The 15,179-nt window shown below is 41.0% G+C and overlaps 1 protein-coding gene across 2 annotated transcripts in view; it reads right to left on the bottom strand.

Moving 5' to 3' along the window:
- Nucleotides 1-15,179, bottom strand: part of ATP2A2 (ATPase sarcoplasmic/endoplasmic reticulum Ca2+ transporting 2) — a 71,262-nt gene that overhangs the window by 10,934 nt on the left and 45,149 nt on the right. For both annotated transcript variants that reach the window (XM_047761756.1, XM_047761757.1), the window contains exons 8-11: nucleotides 14,714-15,178; nucleotides 6,389-6,477; nucleotides 6,010-6,112; nucleotides 4,628-4,759 (exon numbers count right to left, since the gene is read on the bottom strand). In XM_047761756.1, the coding sequence (XP_047617712.1) occupies nucleotides 4,628-4,759; nucleotides 6,010-6,112; nucleotides 6,389-6,477; nucleotides 14,714-15,178 (789 nt within the window). The remainder of the gene's footprint in view (nucleotides 1-4,627; nucleotides 4,760-6,009; nucleotides 6,113-6,388; nucleotides 6,478-14,713; nucleotide 15,179) is intronic.

The raw sequence follows: 15,179 nt of genomic DNA, 5'->3' as shown, positions 1-15,179 counted from the left end.
ACATCTAGTGGCTACTGTATTAGATGTTAGCACACTGACAGTATTTAAAGCCATGAGACCAGAAGAGTTCAAGGGAGTACCTGCAGACAGAAGAGGCTGAGGACTGAGCCCTGGCGCCTCCTCTCCTCTGGTGGGATATGGAAGACCCAGCCAGGGAGGTGACCCAGGGTGGGGTTGGGTGGGGGAGACAGTGAAGTGAAGGACTCTTTCAAGAAGGGAGATTGATAGGATAAATTAACAGCTCAGGGAAAACGAGACTGAGAATTAACCTTTAGGTTCAGATTCTATTGGACTGTCTATGTATATAGTCATGTTACCTACAAAATAAAGATATTTTATCCTTTTCAATTTTTATATCTTTGACTTCTTTTTCTGGCCTTACTGCATGAACTAGGACTGCCAATACAACAATGAACAGAAAGAAATGCTGAGCAGAAATTTTTTGTCTTTTTGCCTTTTCTAGGGCCGCTCCTGCGGCATATAGAGGTTTCCAGGCTAGGGGTCTAATTGGAGCTGTAGCCGCTGGCCTACACCACAGCCACAGCAATGCCAGATCCGAGCTGAGTCTGCAACCTACACCACAGCTCACGGCAATGCCAGATCCTTAACCCACTGAGCAAGGCAAGGGATCAAACCCGCAACCTCATGGTTCCTAGTCGGATTCATTAACCACTGAGCCATGATGGGAACTCAGAGAGGAGAAATTCTTTTGTTGCCAGTAGGTATGCAAGTATACACACCATCAACTTGAAGATAAGTTTGCTAGTTTTTATCATGAACTGAGTTTAAATTTTATCAGATGCCTTTTCTGCACTGATAAATGATCCTACGGTTTTCTGCCTTTATGAAATCACATGGCATTTGACACTGATCCACTGCCCACCCCCCGACTCAGACACATATTTAATAATTGCAGAAATCCCCAAGAACTTCAGCATCCAACATAGGCAGTTACAGGTGGATTGAAGCCATCCTCTAAGCCAGAACTGTCCCAGCCAGCAAAAGGACAATCACTATGAATTCTACATTGTTAGACTGTCTTACTTAGGATGTTTAGTTAAGTACTTAGTTTCCATTAAGCATTTGTACCAATGGCTCTATAGAGACTGAAAGAATGCTTAAAAATTCTGAGTAAGGTGTGGATCTTGGCACCAGATACCCCCAAGGGGAGAGAAGAACAAAGCCAATTCTTCTAGTATCAGGACTGTGAGGATCGACAGTCCCATCTAAACAACCACCAGGCCTTAAAAGTGGGTCCTGCCCTATTCCCCTCTGAACTATGAGAGGTTCTTGCTTTGGGGGGTGGGGGTGGGGTGGGAGTTGATACAAGTTCACAATTGGGAATTTTCAGTAAGGGAGCACAAGGACAGTCATTTCTGATTCCCTTGCTCAGCTGTTGTGGCAAAGAAATATGACAAAAGAAGCCATGAAGCAAGAGAATGCTTAGACTGCAGACTCTGAAAAGGGGTGGGGGGCAGTCTTGCCCTTACTTGCAGTGGGCATTATAATTAATGTACCACTTTTAAGCTCTATGTTACTACTCGTTTCCCTTCACTGAGCAGTTACGGGGCTAGAACCAAACAATTCTAACCTCAGTCTCTGTGAAGACGAATCTTCAGGTTGACTCTGGAGGATTTAGTCACACTAATAATAGAGCTGTCAGACAATGTGGCTTTGTGAGGACTGGCCCTCTGCTTAGTAACAACTGTAGTGAAACAAAAAGCCTGGACCTGTTTCATGGGAACCATGCAAGTCAGAGCAGGATGCCATAGGGCCTGCCCAAGACTCTCGTGGCTAGGAGGTGGCTAGTTGTGGAAACGAATTGGGCTGCGGTGAAAGATCCTGTACCATGCGGTACAAAGCATACAGCCTCCTAATCTGCCCTCCATACCCCGGAAGGATGAAAAGTAAACGTATGATTGAAATGAGCCTTGCTTTTGCTTAACTAGGAGAGGCTATGATTTTGCCTCCCATTTCTCCTTTTCTATCAGGAAACCTTGTTTAAGGAACAAAGAAGTGCTAGAGAGAAGCCTCAAGTACTGGTAGCCATTTGGAGAAGGGGGCATACAGGTTTGACACTAAAAGACTATGTGTAGCAGAACCCAACTCTGCTGAAATCTAAGCTCCAAGCCTGGGAGGCAGCAGGTAGTGGGAATAGGTCTGAAAGATCCACTGTAGGATCCTGTGACTCTGAATGAAGATGGCATTCATCCCGGTGCAAAGGGGCTGGCAAGTTTCCAGGGTGGTAGTGTGTGGGGGCGGGAATGCACAGACTTTGGGGCCTGACTTTCCTTCTCCTTAGGACTCCTCTGCCCCTGCTTGGAGGAGCAGTCCCTTCACTCATTTTCTCTGGCTTTTGCAATTCCCACTGCTGAGTTTGCTTAGCTTGATTCTCAGCCTCATGCTTCTTCTCTTCTTTACTTTCCTTCCATGTGTCACCACCTGTCACTCTGAGCTTCACGTACTGTAAACACAATGTTTGCAGGCTGCTTATGTTGCTGCTTCTTTTTTTTCTTTCTTTTTAGGGCTGCTCCCACGGCATATGGAGGTTCCAGGCTAAGGGTCGAATCAGCTGTAGCGGCTGTCCTATGCCACAGCCACAGCCACGCCAGACCCAAGCCGTGTCTTGGACCTGCACCACAGAACACAGCAATGCTGGGTCCCTAACCCACTGACCAAGGCCAGGGATGGAACCTGCATCCTCAAGGATACCAGTCTGGTTCATTACTTCTCCATGACGGAACTCCCTTATGCTGCTTCTCATCTAAGCAATCACTCACCATTCTGGTTAGGAGGCTATCACTTAGGTCCATTTGGCTGGCCTCACCATGACAGTAAAGGACAATCTGGTCAGCAAAACACTAGGCCTGAGTCTCAGCGGCCAGAATGAGGTCGCTATCAAGGCGCTGCTACCCTCCTTGGGGCCATGCTGGATCTGTCCTGCAATAGCCTGTCACTAGATTCTGTGGCCTCACACACTTGGTGCAACTAGACTTAAGTACAATAATCTGCAACATCTGCTGGCAGACTCTGGCCATCTGGTCAACCTCCAGGCCTGGGTCTCCTTAGCAGACTAGTCCACCTGCCTCCCCAAGAAAAAGCCAGGTTTCAGGGCTCTGACAGGAGGGAGGAAACTGGCTAAGGGGCCACACATCTGTGGAGCATTCTCTCAACTGACAGCATGCCTGCACCCTCCACTACTGTCAGCTCAGTGACTGACTTCTGAGTAAGTCGGCCTTGTAGCTGTGGTAATTCCGCTCCAAAACAACATATCAAAGTTTTCATGTTGTTGACTCAATCTGCTAAATGTTGTGCAGAGAATTCCTACTTCGATATTATGAAGAATGTTAGTTTGTAACTTCTTTTTCTTGCCACATCCATGTCAGGTTTTGCTATCATGGTTATGCTGGCTTCATCAAATGGTTTCATTTTCTACTTTCTCAACGTCTGTGTAAAACTGGTGTTTCTTAAGCGTTGGCAGAATTGGACCTGGAGAATTTTTTTTGGGGGGTGTAGATTTTTAATTATAGATTCAGTTAATTTAATGGACACAGGATCATTCCATTTTTTGTGTCAGCTTAAAAAGCTATGATACTGAAAGGATTTGATTTCTTCCATGCTGTCAAATTTATTGGTATAAAATTATTAATAATAGCTTTCTGATCTTTACTGTTTCCCTTATACTTAATTTGCTGGTTTTCTACTTTCTTCAGATAGAAGCTTATTGATCAGTTACCAATTTCTAGTTTAATTCTGTTGTGGTTGGCAACAGTCTGAATGATTTTAATCCTTTGTAATTTGTTGAGCCCTGCTTCATGGACAAGAAATATGGTCTATTCTAGGGAATGTCACATATGCCTTTGAAAAGCATATTAAAAGTAGCATAACAGAAATAAGGATTAGATTGAGTATATTTATAGTGTTCTTCCATATTCTAATCTTTTCATCTGCTTGTTCTATCAATTAAGATTAAACTCTCCAACACTGTGAATTCATCTATTTTTCCTTTTATTTCTATCAACTTTTGCGTTGTATACTTTAAATGTACTAGTAGGTCCGCAGGCATAAGCAAATGGACCATTTAGCACAAGGTCATGGGCAACTTTGACAAGAGGTCTTGATAGACTAGAGAAGGCAAAAGCCTGACTGGAGTAGATTCAAGGAAATGGGAAGAGTGAAACAATACAATATATAAACATAGCTCTTCTGAGAAATTCTACTACTGCAAAGGAAAAGAAGCAGGGGCTAAAGTCAAAAGAAAGGTTTCAGATAAAAAACATACGATTACATCTCTAATGAAGGTCTAGCAGAGGGGAGACTGATAAGTGCAAGAGAGGGTTGGGGCTCACTAGACAAGGGGCAGCTGGGTTTTGCTAGGAGCAAAAGTCCATTTCACAGCACCAGGGGGGAAGGTTGCATATAGAAATTATCTGTTGATTGACTGCTTTCATTTTTTTGGTCAAACAGCCAGTCATTTAATCTGAGAGTATGGGAAAGGAGACATTGCAAGTTTGAAGAGCTAAGGTAACGTAGTAAGTTGTCTAAGACAGTGAGAGAGTGAATGGACTAAGGATAAATGGTATGAGTGATGGGCAACAGGAATAAAACACCAAGCTCAAATACTGACCGAGTTGCAGGCATTTGCTCGTTCTATTTTAGAAAGACCCTTTAACTCAGTATCAAAGACATTCATCTTCTCTACCAGGCAAGTGAGAGCAGTCTCTGTAGCTTCTCCAACTTTTTCATACACACCCTTTGCCTGTATTAGTTAAAGCACAGAAATTACAAAAGAAGGAAAATAAAAGCAAGTAAATTTTCTTTAATAGACTTTTTCTACGAGGGGACAATCCATCCTTCATCATTATTCTATGGGCCATTTTTATCCCACTCCTGGAGCACATGATCTTATTTGGAACAAATAATTAAATAAACTCAAGGGAGTCCCCTGGTGGTCTAGCAGCCAGGACTCAGCGCTTTCACTGCTGTAGCCCAGGGTTCAATCGCTGGTCTAGAAACTGAGATCCCATGTCAAGCCGCTGCATGGTGTGGCCAAACTAACAAACCCCTCAAAGCATAGGTGGACATTTTACCTTTTTCTAATAATTAGGTCTTTCATTTCCCTTAACTATTAAGAAGCCATTAATCACAGTGTTAATTCAAATGTAGAGAGCTTTCAAATAGTATTTTTTTTTTTTTTAAGAACCACACCCAAAGCATATGGAGGTTCCCAGACTAGGGGTTGAATCAGAGCTGTAGCTGCCGGCCTACACCAGAGGCACAGCAACACCAGATCCCAGCCTCATCTGTGACCTACACCACAGCTCATGGCAATGCTGGATCCTTAACCCACTGAGCGAGGCCAGGGATCGAACCTGCGTCCTCATGAATACGAGTTGGGTTCATTACCACAGAGCCATGATGCGAACTCCTCAAATCATATTTGTAATTCCATGTCATTATTTATCATTCTAAAATTTACATGTTGCTTCTTTTGGAGACTGACTCACTTTTTGATAAAAACCAAAGGATTTATCCATTTATAATTAAAAAAGCGAGAAAAAAGGTTTTCTATTGGTTAAATTTTTTATTGTTATATCACAAGCATCATCATAATCAAAACAACCCTCTTTTGTCTCAGCCTGTCCTCAAGGATATAATGTTACTCATCTTAAAAAGCAAGATCAATACTCTATACTGTAAGGAAAAAGTATCCTGGGTTTTATTTGTTTATAGCAACCAGGCTACACACAGAAGAGAACATCACATATATCACAACTCTGAGTTAAGTAACTGCAATACTCAGTCAGAGAATATAAGAAAGGCTCCCACAGCTCTCTTTGGGTAGGTCACCCTGGCTGACAGAGATAGGCTCTTGAATGGGAAGGGGAAATAAAATCAGGAACCTGTACTTTCAGAAAGGGAGGAAGGAAGGCTAGATTTTCCTTCCACCCACCACACCCTTGAACCAGGAACAGCCAGGTCTAGTTTCTCATTTATGAGGAGCCTTACCTCATTGTAATCCAAAGCAGAGTCATTACAGAGAGCACAAATTGTTGCCAATTCCACAAGACCATCATATTGATGACACTTTACTGGTTTATCATCTTTATGGCTGTCAACAGAAAAAACTCTTAGAGCACACTGTGGTCACTGCTATTGATTTTTATTTAATTATTCAATATTAATAGGCTACTGTGGACAATATACTGACAAGTATTCAAAAGAAGAGTGATGGCTCTTAGAAAGCTGATTCTGGAGATGGTAGCAGAATGTATCTATATTAGGTGTCAATCAGTAAAGACCAGAAAGACTGGGTGAAATTCTTCCACCACGGGTATCAATAAAGAACAAGAAGAAATCCTACTTGAAAAGACAAGGGTTTACTCACACTTCTCCAATAGGAGCATATGTTGATCCAGTTATGGTAAACTCATTCAGGGAACAAGTATCACCTTCAACTTTGTCCAGAATGAACATCTACAGGAAGAAAAAAAAAGGCCTAAGTGTTTAAAAAGTATTTTTAAAAAGTGCTAGGAAAAAATACAACCTTTGCTAAGATAAAAACCCTTTCTTATTTAAGATAGCAAATTATTATCTGTTTTTTTTTTGGCTGTGCCCATGGCATGTGGAAGTTCCTGGGCCAGGGATCAAACCCATGCCACAGCTGTATCCAGAGACACAGCAGTGACAACACCAAATCCTTAATCTGCTGAGCCACCAGGAAACTCCCAAGATATCTTTTTTTTGTTTAGTCTTTTTAGGGCTGCACCCACATCAGCATATGGAAGTTCCCAGGCTAGGGGTTGAATCGGAGCTACAGCTACCAGCCTACGCCACAGCCACACCAGATCCAAGCCACATCTGTGACCTACGCCATAGCTCACAGCAATGCTGGATCCCTAGCCCACTGAGTAAGGCCAGGGATCGAACCCAGATCCTCACAGATACTAGTTGGGTTACTGCTGAGCCACAATGGGAACTCATTCCCCCCCCTTTTAAAAAGTTATTTTTATTTTTTCCATTATAGTTGATTTACCATGTTTTGTCAATTTCTACTGTACAGCAAAGTGACCCAGTCATATGTGTGTATGTGTATATATTCTTTTTCTCACATTATCCTCCATCATGTTCCATCACAAGTGACTAGAAATAGTTCCCTGTGCTATACAGTAGGATCTCATTGCTTATCCACTCCACATGCAAGTATGCATCTATTAACCCCCCCCCCAAGATATCAATTTTAATCAAATTTTCTTTTGGCTGCACATGCAGCATCTTGGGCCAGGGGTCAAAGCTGTGCCACAGCTGTGACAACACCAGATCCTTAACACGCTGTGCCACAAGGGAACTTTCAATTTTCTTTTTCCATTTAAAGTTTTATTGTAGTTGATTTACAATGTTGTAATAATTTCTGCTGTATGAGAAAGTAATTTAGTTATAAATGTACACATATCCATTCTTTTTCAGATTCTTTTCCTACATAGACCACAGAATATTGGACAGAACTCCCTGTGCTATAGAGCAGGTCTCCATTAGCCATATATGCCACAGTGTGTCTATGCCAATCCCAAACCCCCAGTCCATCCCTCCCCAACCATCCTTTGGTAACCGTAAGTTTGTTTTCAAAGTCTGTGAGTCTGTTTTTATTCTGCAAATAAGTTCATTTGTATCCTTTTTAAAAAAAGATTCCACTTATAAGTGATATTACGTGATTTGTCTTTCACTATGTGACTTAGAATTATAATCTCTAGGTCCATTCATGTTGCTGCAAATGGCATTACTTCATTCTTTTTTTATGGCTGAGTAACATTCCACTGTATATATGTACCACATCTTTATTCATTCCTCTGCTGATGGACATTTAGGCTGCTTCTACATCCTGGCTATTGTAAACAGTGCTGTTATCAACATTGGGGCACATGCAGCTTTACGGTTTTCTCCGGATAGATGCCCAGGAGTGGGACTGCTGGATCATATGATAGGGAACTCCCAATTTTAATAAAACTTATTAACTGAAGCTCAGCATGACTAATACTGTCCCTTGGTCCAACTAGACACCATTAAGATCGCCTGCCCATCCACCTCAAGTCTGAGAAACAGTATCACTGAGGTGCTGAACAAATAAGCAGTAGCAATGACACCAGACAGAGAGAACCCACGTGAAACCCCAGTTACAAGGACTCTGGGTCAGCCAATTCCAAAGACTCAGCAGCAACTCTTTAGAATGCTCAGTATTCCAAATTTCAAATGTCTGGCTGAAAACATGATATAGGTATTCCTGCCTTAAAGCTAAGAGTAAAAGCCTGGGAAGAATAAACTCACATTTCAGAGCTGCATAAACATTTCTAAAGTAAAATAAGACACATTGCTTCTCTACTCCTTTCTCATTTATTTTCATTATGGTTGAACAGCTTACTTTTTAGGGAGCTGTGCAACTACACATATACAGTAAGGAGCTTGCAGAGAGCTGAATGAGCTGATGTTACCAAGACAATACAGATGGAAGCATGCTTGGGAAAGAATTCTTAATTTTACAGAATAATAAAGTGACAGGAGCTAGTTTCTTAAAGATGAGGCTTCTGTTTTTTCCCCCTTGGTCTGCTTTCCAATTATAATTCAGAAGTCCAGCTTGGAAGACCAAGACTTAGGTTTGTGTTTTCTTCACAAATTTAAACTGTAAACCTTCCCTTAAAGAAAAAAGAAACTAAAACCACTCTGACTCATGGTAAGAAAATCCGTTCATCCTTTTTTTTTTAGGGCCACTGGTGCGGCATATGGAAGTTCCCAGGCTAGGGGTTCAATTGTAGCTTCAGCTGCCAGATCCAAGTCGTATCTGCAACCTATACCACAGTTCATGGCAATGCCAGATCCTTAACCCACTGACCAAGGCCAGGGACCGAACCCGAAACCTCATGGATACTAGTTGGATTGTTTCCACTGCGCCACAATGGGAACTCCTTTTTTTTTTTTTTTTTTGAAAATTTGTTCATCTTTATTTTGTTTTGCTTTTTAGGGCCACACCTGAAGCATATGGAAGTTCCCAGGCTAGGGGTCAAATTGGAACTGCAGCTCCCAGCCTACACCACAGCCACAGCAACACCATATCCAAGCCACATCTACACAGCAGCTCACGGCAACACAGGATCCACAACCACTGAGTGAGGCCAGCAGTTGAACCTGCATCCTCATGGATGCTAGCCGGGTTCTTAATCCACTGAGCCACAATGGAAACACCTTCTCTTTATTTTAAAATAATTTATTTTGGGAGTTCCCGTCATGGCACAGTGGTTAACGAATCCGACTAGGAACCATGAGGTTGCGGGTTCGGTCCCTGGCCTTGCTCAGTGGGTTAACGATCCGGCGTTGCCGTGAGCTGTGGTGTAGGTTGCAGACTCGGCTCCAATCCCGCGTTGCTGTGGCCCTGGCGTAGGCTGGTGGCTACAGCTCCGATTCGACCCCTAGCCCGGGAACCTCCATATGCCGCGGGAGCGGCCCAAGAAATAGCAACAACAACAACAACAAAAAAAAAAAAAAAAGAAAAAAATAATTTATTTTGACTCACAAGATTTGCTTATCATATAGCATATACTTTTAAAGTCCCAAAGCTTCATTTCAAAAGTATACTCAAAACTAAATCAACTTTGGAACTGAACCTAAGTATTAAGACAATACGTTTCTTTTTAAAATAAAAATATATAATGGGATTTAAAATTGCAATGACTCCTGAAAAAAGGTTCTAGTTTACATAATCAGTGTGTCAAATGAGGAAAAGATTCATGTCCAAGGTCACATGCAGCAAAATCAACAACCCCTACAATCTTTTTTTCTAACAGATACAACACCTAATAAAGGACGCTTGGCAGTGAGCCCTTTCCAAAGATGTTTGACATTTTACAGAAGGAGAAACAAAAGAACTGGAGAGGTTAACGGATGTGCTTGAGGTTAAACAATTATTAAGCGGAAGAGAGAGAACCAGATCGATCAATCTTTCCTATTAGATTATTCAACTTTACCTTTCTATGAAAAGTTATATGACTCTCAGGCATTATCACAACTTCTCAAAGCCTAAGTTTTCTAACCTCTTGAGCAGGATTACCATGATTCAAATAGTCATACATGAAACAAATTAACTGCGCTAAGCCTTATCAAAGCAAGTTGGTACTATTATTATTATTTACCATGCTTTAATGATACTGTTTATAAAACAGAAACCCTTTGGGTCTATATCAGACTCCAAAGTATTCTAAGAAATTCAGAATTCTAACTCACACCAATTAAATCTGAATGCACATGAGCATTTTAGACTGTGAGCAAGTGAACCATTTAGACACTGCATGATGAAAGTATCCCTAATTCAAGGGCAGTTATGCAATCCACTGCAAGAAACCTCCTGTAGAATACTGATTAGCATCAGCTTTCTCTTGCCACAGTAGAACGGAACAAAGAGGCAAGCTGTTTCTTCAATAGAACTTTTTTTTTTTTTGGTCTTTTTGCTATTTCTTTGGGCTGCTCCCACAGCATATGGAGGTTCCCAGGCTAGGGGTCGAATCGGAGCTGTAGCCACAGGCCTACGCCAGGGCCACAGCAACGTGGGATCCGAGCCGCGTCTGCAACCTACACCACAGCTCACGGCAACGCCGGATCGTTAACCCACTGAGCAAGGCCAGGGACCGAACCCGTAACCTCATGGTTCCTAGTTGGATTTGTTAACCACTGCACCATGACGGGAACTCCCAATAGAACATTTTAAATCAAATCATTTAAGGGAAAATATAAGAACAAAAAAATTTAATTATGGACTCTGTTTTAGCCTGAAGTCTGATTTGCTGCCACAACTTTGAAAGTAACTTTTTTTTTTTTTAAAGATTACGATTTCACAGACTGCTTTACTTTCATGGATATAGAGAGTCTTCTGAAGAGTGAAGCTTACAGGCTAAGTTTACATAATTTGAAAACCAAACAGGTAACAGTAAATTCCCTTTCTCTTCTCCAATCAGCTTTTAGCTGACAACTAGTTTTTAGCAGATTCATCCAACCTTTTTTGGTTCCAGGTAAGGAGAACTTGGATAGCTCAGTTAACATCCTCCATCTACTTAAGAAACTCAAGACAAGATAGATGCTCTCTGCTTGAGAAAACACCCCCATCTGCTTTAAACCCGTCTGTTCATCCTAAATTTGGGTTTCAACTACACAGAGTTATGGGATGTGTGTGTATCTGAAAATTAATATGAATTTGAATTTGGCACGATAAAGATTCAGAGGGTTCAACTGTATTAAAACAGAAACAATTTCCAATGCTAAAAACAAAAACACAACACCATTATCTAAAACCTGGAGATAAAGCCAAGAAGATGATGGCATGCCCTTTCAATGTCATTCAGAAGCATTACTTAAAGGCCTATTCAAAGACTGAGTGTTCTAGAAAAATTTATTTATTTTTTGTCTTTTTGCCTTTTCTAGGGCCGCTCCCACGGCATGTGGAGATTCCCAGACTAGGGGTCGAATCTGAGCTGTAGCCAGAGCCACAGCAATGCAGGATCCGAGCAGAGTCTGCAACCTACACCACAGCTCACAGCAACGCCGGATCCTTAACCCACTAAGCAAGGCCAGGGATCGAACCCGCAACCTCATGGTTCCTAGTCGGATTCGTTAACTATTGCGCCACGACAGGAACTCCTAGTAAAATTTATTTTTCAAACTTAAAAAATTTTTTCATTTAACTTTTTCTTTTTATAGCTGCACCAGCAGCATATGGAAGTTCCTGGGCTAGGCGTTGAATTGGAGCTGCAGTGCTGGCCTAGGTCACAGCCACAGAAATACCAGATCTGAGCTGCACCTGCAACCTACACCATAGCTTGTGGCAACGCTGGATTCTTAACCCACTGAGCAAGGCCAGGGATTGAACCTGCATCCTCATGGACACTCTCTAAGGTTTTTTTCCCATTGAGCCACAACGAGAACGCCTAGAAAAATTTAACAGTGAAAATAAGATTAAAAAAAAAAATTTTTTTTTTTGGTCTTTTTAGGGCTGCACCTGCAGCATATGGAAGTTCCCAGGCTGGGGTCAAATTGGAGTTACAGCTGCCAGTCTAGCCTGGGAACTTCCACAGCCACAGCAAATCAGGATCCAAGCCACGTCTTCAACCTACACCACAGCTCACGGCAGCCACAAATCCTTAACCCACTGAGCAGGGCTAGGGATCAAACCTGCATCCTCATGGATACTGGTTGTGTTCGTTACTGCTATGCCACAATGGAACTCCAAAAAAGAATTAACATTGTTTCACTGTGCTATTATTAAGGGCTCATGTTTTATGCAGTTGTGGATTTTGTCCTCTAGAAAAGGTAACCTTAATTTTATTGCCCTATAGGATATTAACCAGTTTTTGTAATCTAACATCAATTATATTCTAATATTAAGCACTTCCTTACATGCTCTTATAACCAGTTTTACCAAATTACTGCTTATCTCCCATTGAGTTAATGAGGCAAATAGTATCTTTTATATGTGTCCACTCAGTATTTGTATGAGTTGAGTACCTTCTGGGGAATTACTCTGATTTGTGCAAATTAGTAGCAGTAGTTTTTTAATGTGTATGTATCACTTTTTAATTTTTTCCTTCCAGTTTTATTGATCTAATTGACATACAGCAATGTTTGCGTTTAAAATGTACAGCATATAATGATCTGACAAACATCATGAAATGATTAACACAATAAGTTCAATAAACATCTGGTATCTCACACAGATACAAAATAAAAGAAACTTTTTTTCCCTTGAGATGAGAACTCCTTCATCCTAATGTTTGTTTTTGAAGAATAACTGACTTACAATGCTATGTTAGTTTCCAGTGCACCGGCTAGTGATTCGACATTTCTATACATCTCAAAATGATCCTAAGTCTGTAGTTGTCATCTGTCAGCATACAAACATAGCACATTATTACCAACTATGTTCCTCACACTGTACATTTCATAGCTGTGCCACACCTGTTTTTTAACTGCAAGTTTGCACCTCAATTTCCCTCATGTATTTCTCAACCACCCGCCCCAAAGTTGTTTAAATAAAACTTAGGGAATTTGAATTACAGAAAGAACTTAATTCAGCGCGCTCATTATCAATTAGAATTTTAGGTAGGCAGGTTAACTATCTGGTTTATAAAACTCTTCCTCTGAAGTTTGTGTTAACATACATACATCTAGAGATACAGAAACAAGGAAATAAAGGAAATCACAGTCACCTAACACATTTACAGACTACTTAGATATTTCCTCAATACAAATGTATCAGCCATGTATTTTATTTTTTGGCTGTGCCCGCAGCATAGGACAGGGATCTAACCCACACCACAGCTGTGACAATGCCAGGTCCTTAACCTGCTGAATCACACAGAAACTCTCTATGTCGGCCATGTAGATAACTTTTATTTCATGAAATAGTTTCAGAAATTAAATGATTAATTCCTCTGAAGTACAAGAAATCATCTTGGGGAGTACCCACTGTGGGGCAAGGGGACTGGCGGCATCTTGGGAGAGCTGGGTTGCAGATTCGACCCCCAGCCTGGCACAGTAGGATCTGGCATTGCAGCCACGGCTTAGGTCAAAGCTGCGGCTGAGATTTGATCCCTGGCCTGGGAACTCCATATGCTGCCAAGTGGCAAAAAAAGAAAAAAAAGAAATTATCTTGGACTCAGGCTACACACACAACATACAATTTATTTAAAGCAAATAAAAGGTATTAAATTATAAAAAAAGGCTTTATGATCTAGCCCTCCCACTCCTGGGCATATATCCAGAAAAGATGAAAACTATAATTTGTAAAGATACATGCACCCCAACAATGTAAGGTCTATAATGTCTTGTTTATCACATCACCTAGAATGGTGTAATGCCTATAATGAAGAATCAATAAGATGTAACAAATTGTGAGGACATATTTATATAGTTACACTGTTTTTTAACCAATTTATGCATTTTATATTTTACTTATTTTCAGAGGGTGTATTATTTTTGTTATTCTTACCAGTTAATTTATTCCTTTTATTATGCTATATAAAATATTTAATGGTAAAAAAAAAAAAAGATACATGCACCCCAGTGTTCACAGCAGCACTATTTATAGTAGTCAAGACATGGAAGGAACCTAAGTATCCCTTGACAGATGAATGGATAAAGGAGATGTGGTAAATATACACAACGGAACATTACTCAGCCATAAAAAGAATGAAATAATGCCATGTGCCACAACATGGATAGACCCAGAGATTGTAACACTAAGTGAGATAAGTCAGAGAAAGACAAATATCATATGGTATCACTTACATGTGGAATCTTATTAAAATGATACATGTGAAGTTATTTACAGAACAGAAACAGATTCACAGATTTTAAAAACAAACTTATGGTTAACAAGCCGGGGGAGAGGGATAAATCAGGAGTTTGGGATTAACAGATACACAATACTAGATAAAAAACAGATAACAAGAACCTACTGTATAGCACAGGGAACTATATTCAGTATCTTGTAAAACCTATAATGGAAAAGAATCTGAAAAAAATGTGTATTTATGTATAACTGTATACCTAAAACTAACACAACATTGTACACCAACCTTAATAAAATAATAAGTCAAAGGTCTTGATGGCATGAGGGCATATTCTTAAAGATGAATTAACAACTATAACCAGGAAACATTCTCATACTCCCACTTACCCTGCAGACTGACATCTGGTTTGTTGTAAGTGTACCAGTCTTGTCTGAGCAGATAACGGAAGTGCAACCAAGGGTTTCCACAGAAGGGAGACTTCGAACAATGGCATTTTTCTTTGCCATTCTACGAGTTCCAAGAGCCAGGCAGGTGGTAATGACAGCAGGCAGGCCTTCAGGAATGGCTGCTACAGCCAGGGCCACTGCAATTTTAAAGTAATAAATAGCACCTCTGATCCAGGAGCCTCCATGAACTGGGTCATTGAAGTGCCCAATGTTTATGATCCAGACTGCAATGCAAATAAGGGAGATGACTTTGGAAAGCTGTTCCCCAAACTCATCTAGTTTCTGCTGGAGGGGTGTTCTCTCCTGTTCCGTTGCTACCATTTCATCCCGGATCTTGCCAATTTCAGTGTTAACTCCAGTTGCCACCACCACTCCCATGGCTTTGCCAGCTGCTATGTTTGTACCC

The sequence above is a fragment of the Phacochoerus africanus genome, chromosome 15 (genome assembly GCF_016906955.1).
Source record: "Phacochoerus africanus isolate WHEZ1 chromosome 15, ROS_Pafr_v1, whole genome shotgun sequence".
NCBI lineage: Eukaryota > Metazoa > Chordata > Mammalia > Artiodactyla > Suidae > Phacochoerus > Phacochoerus africanus.
The sequence above is the reverse complement of the archived record's forward strand: the minus strand, read 5'-3'. Positions and strand labels throughout refer to the sequence as shown.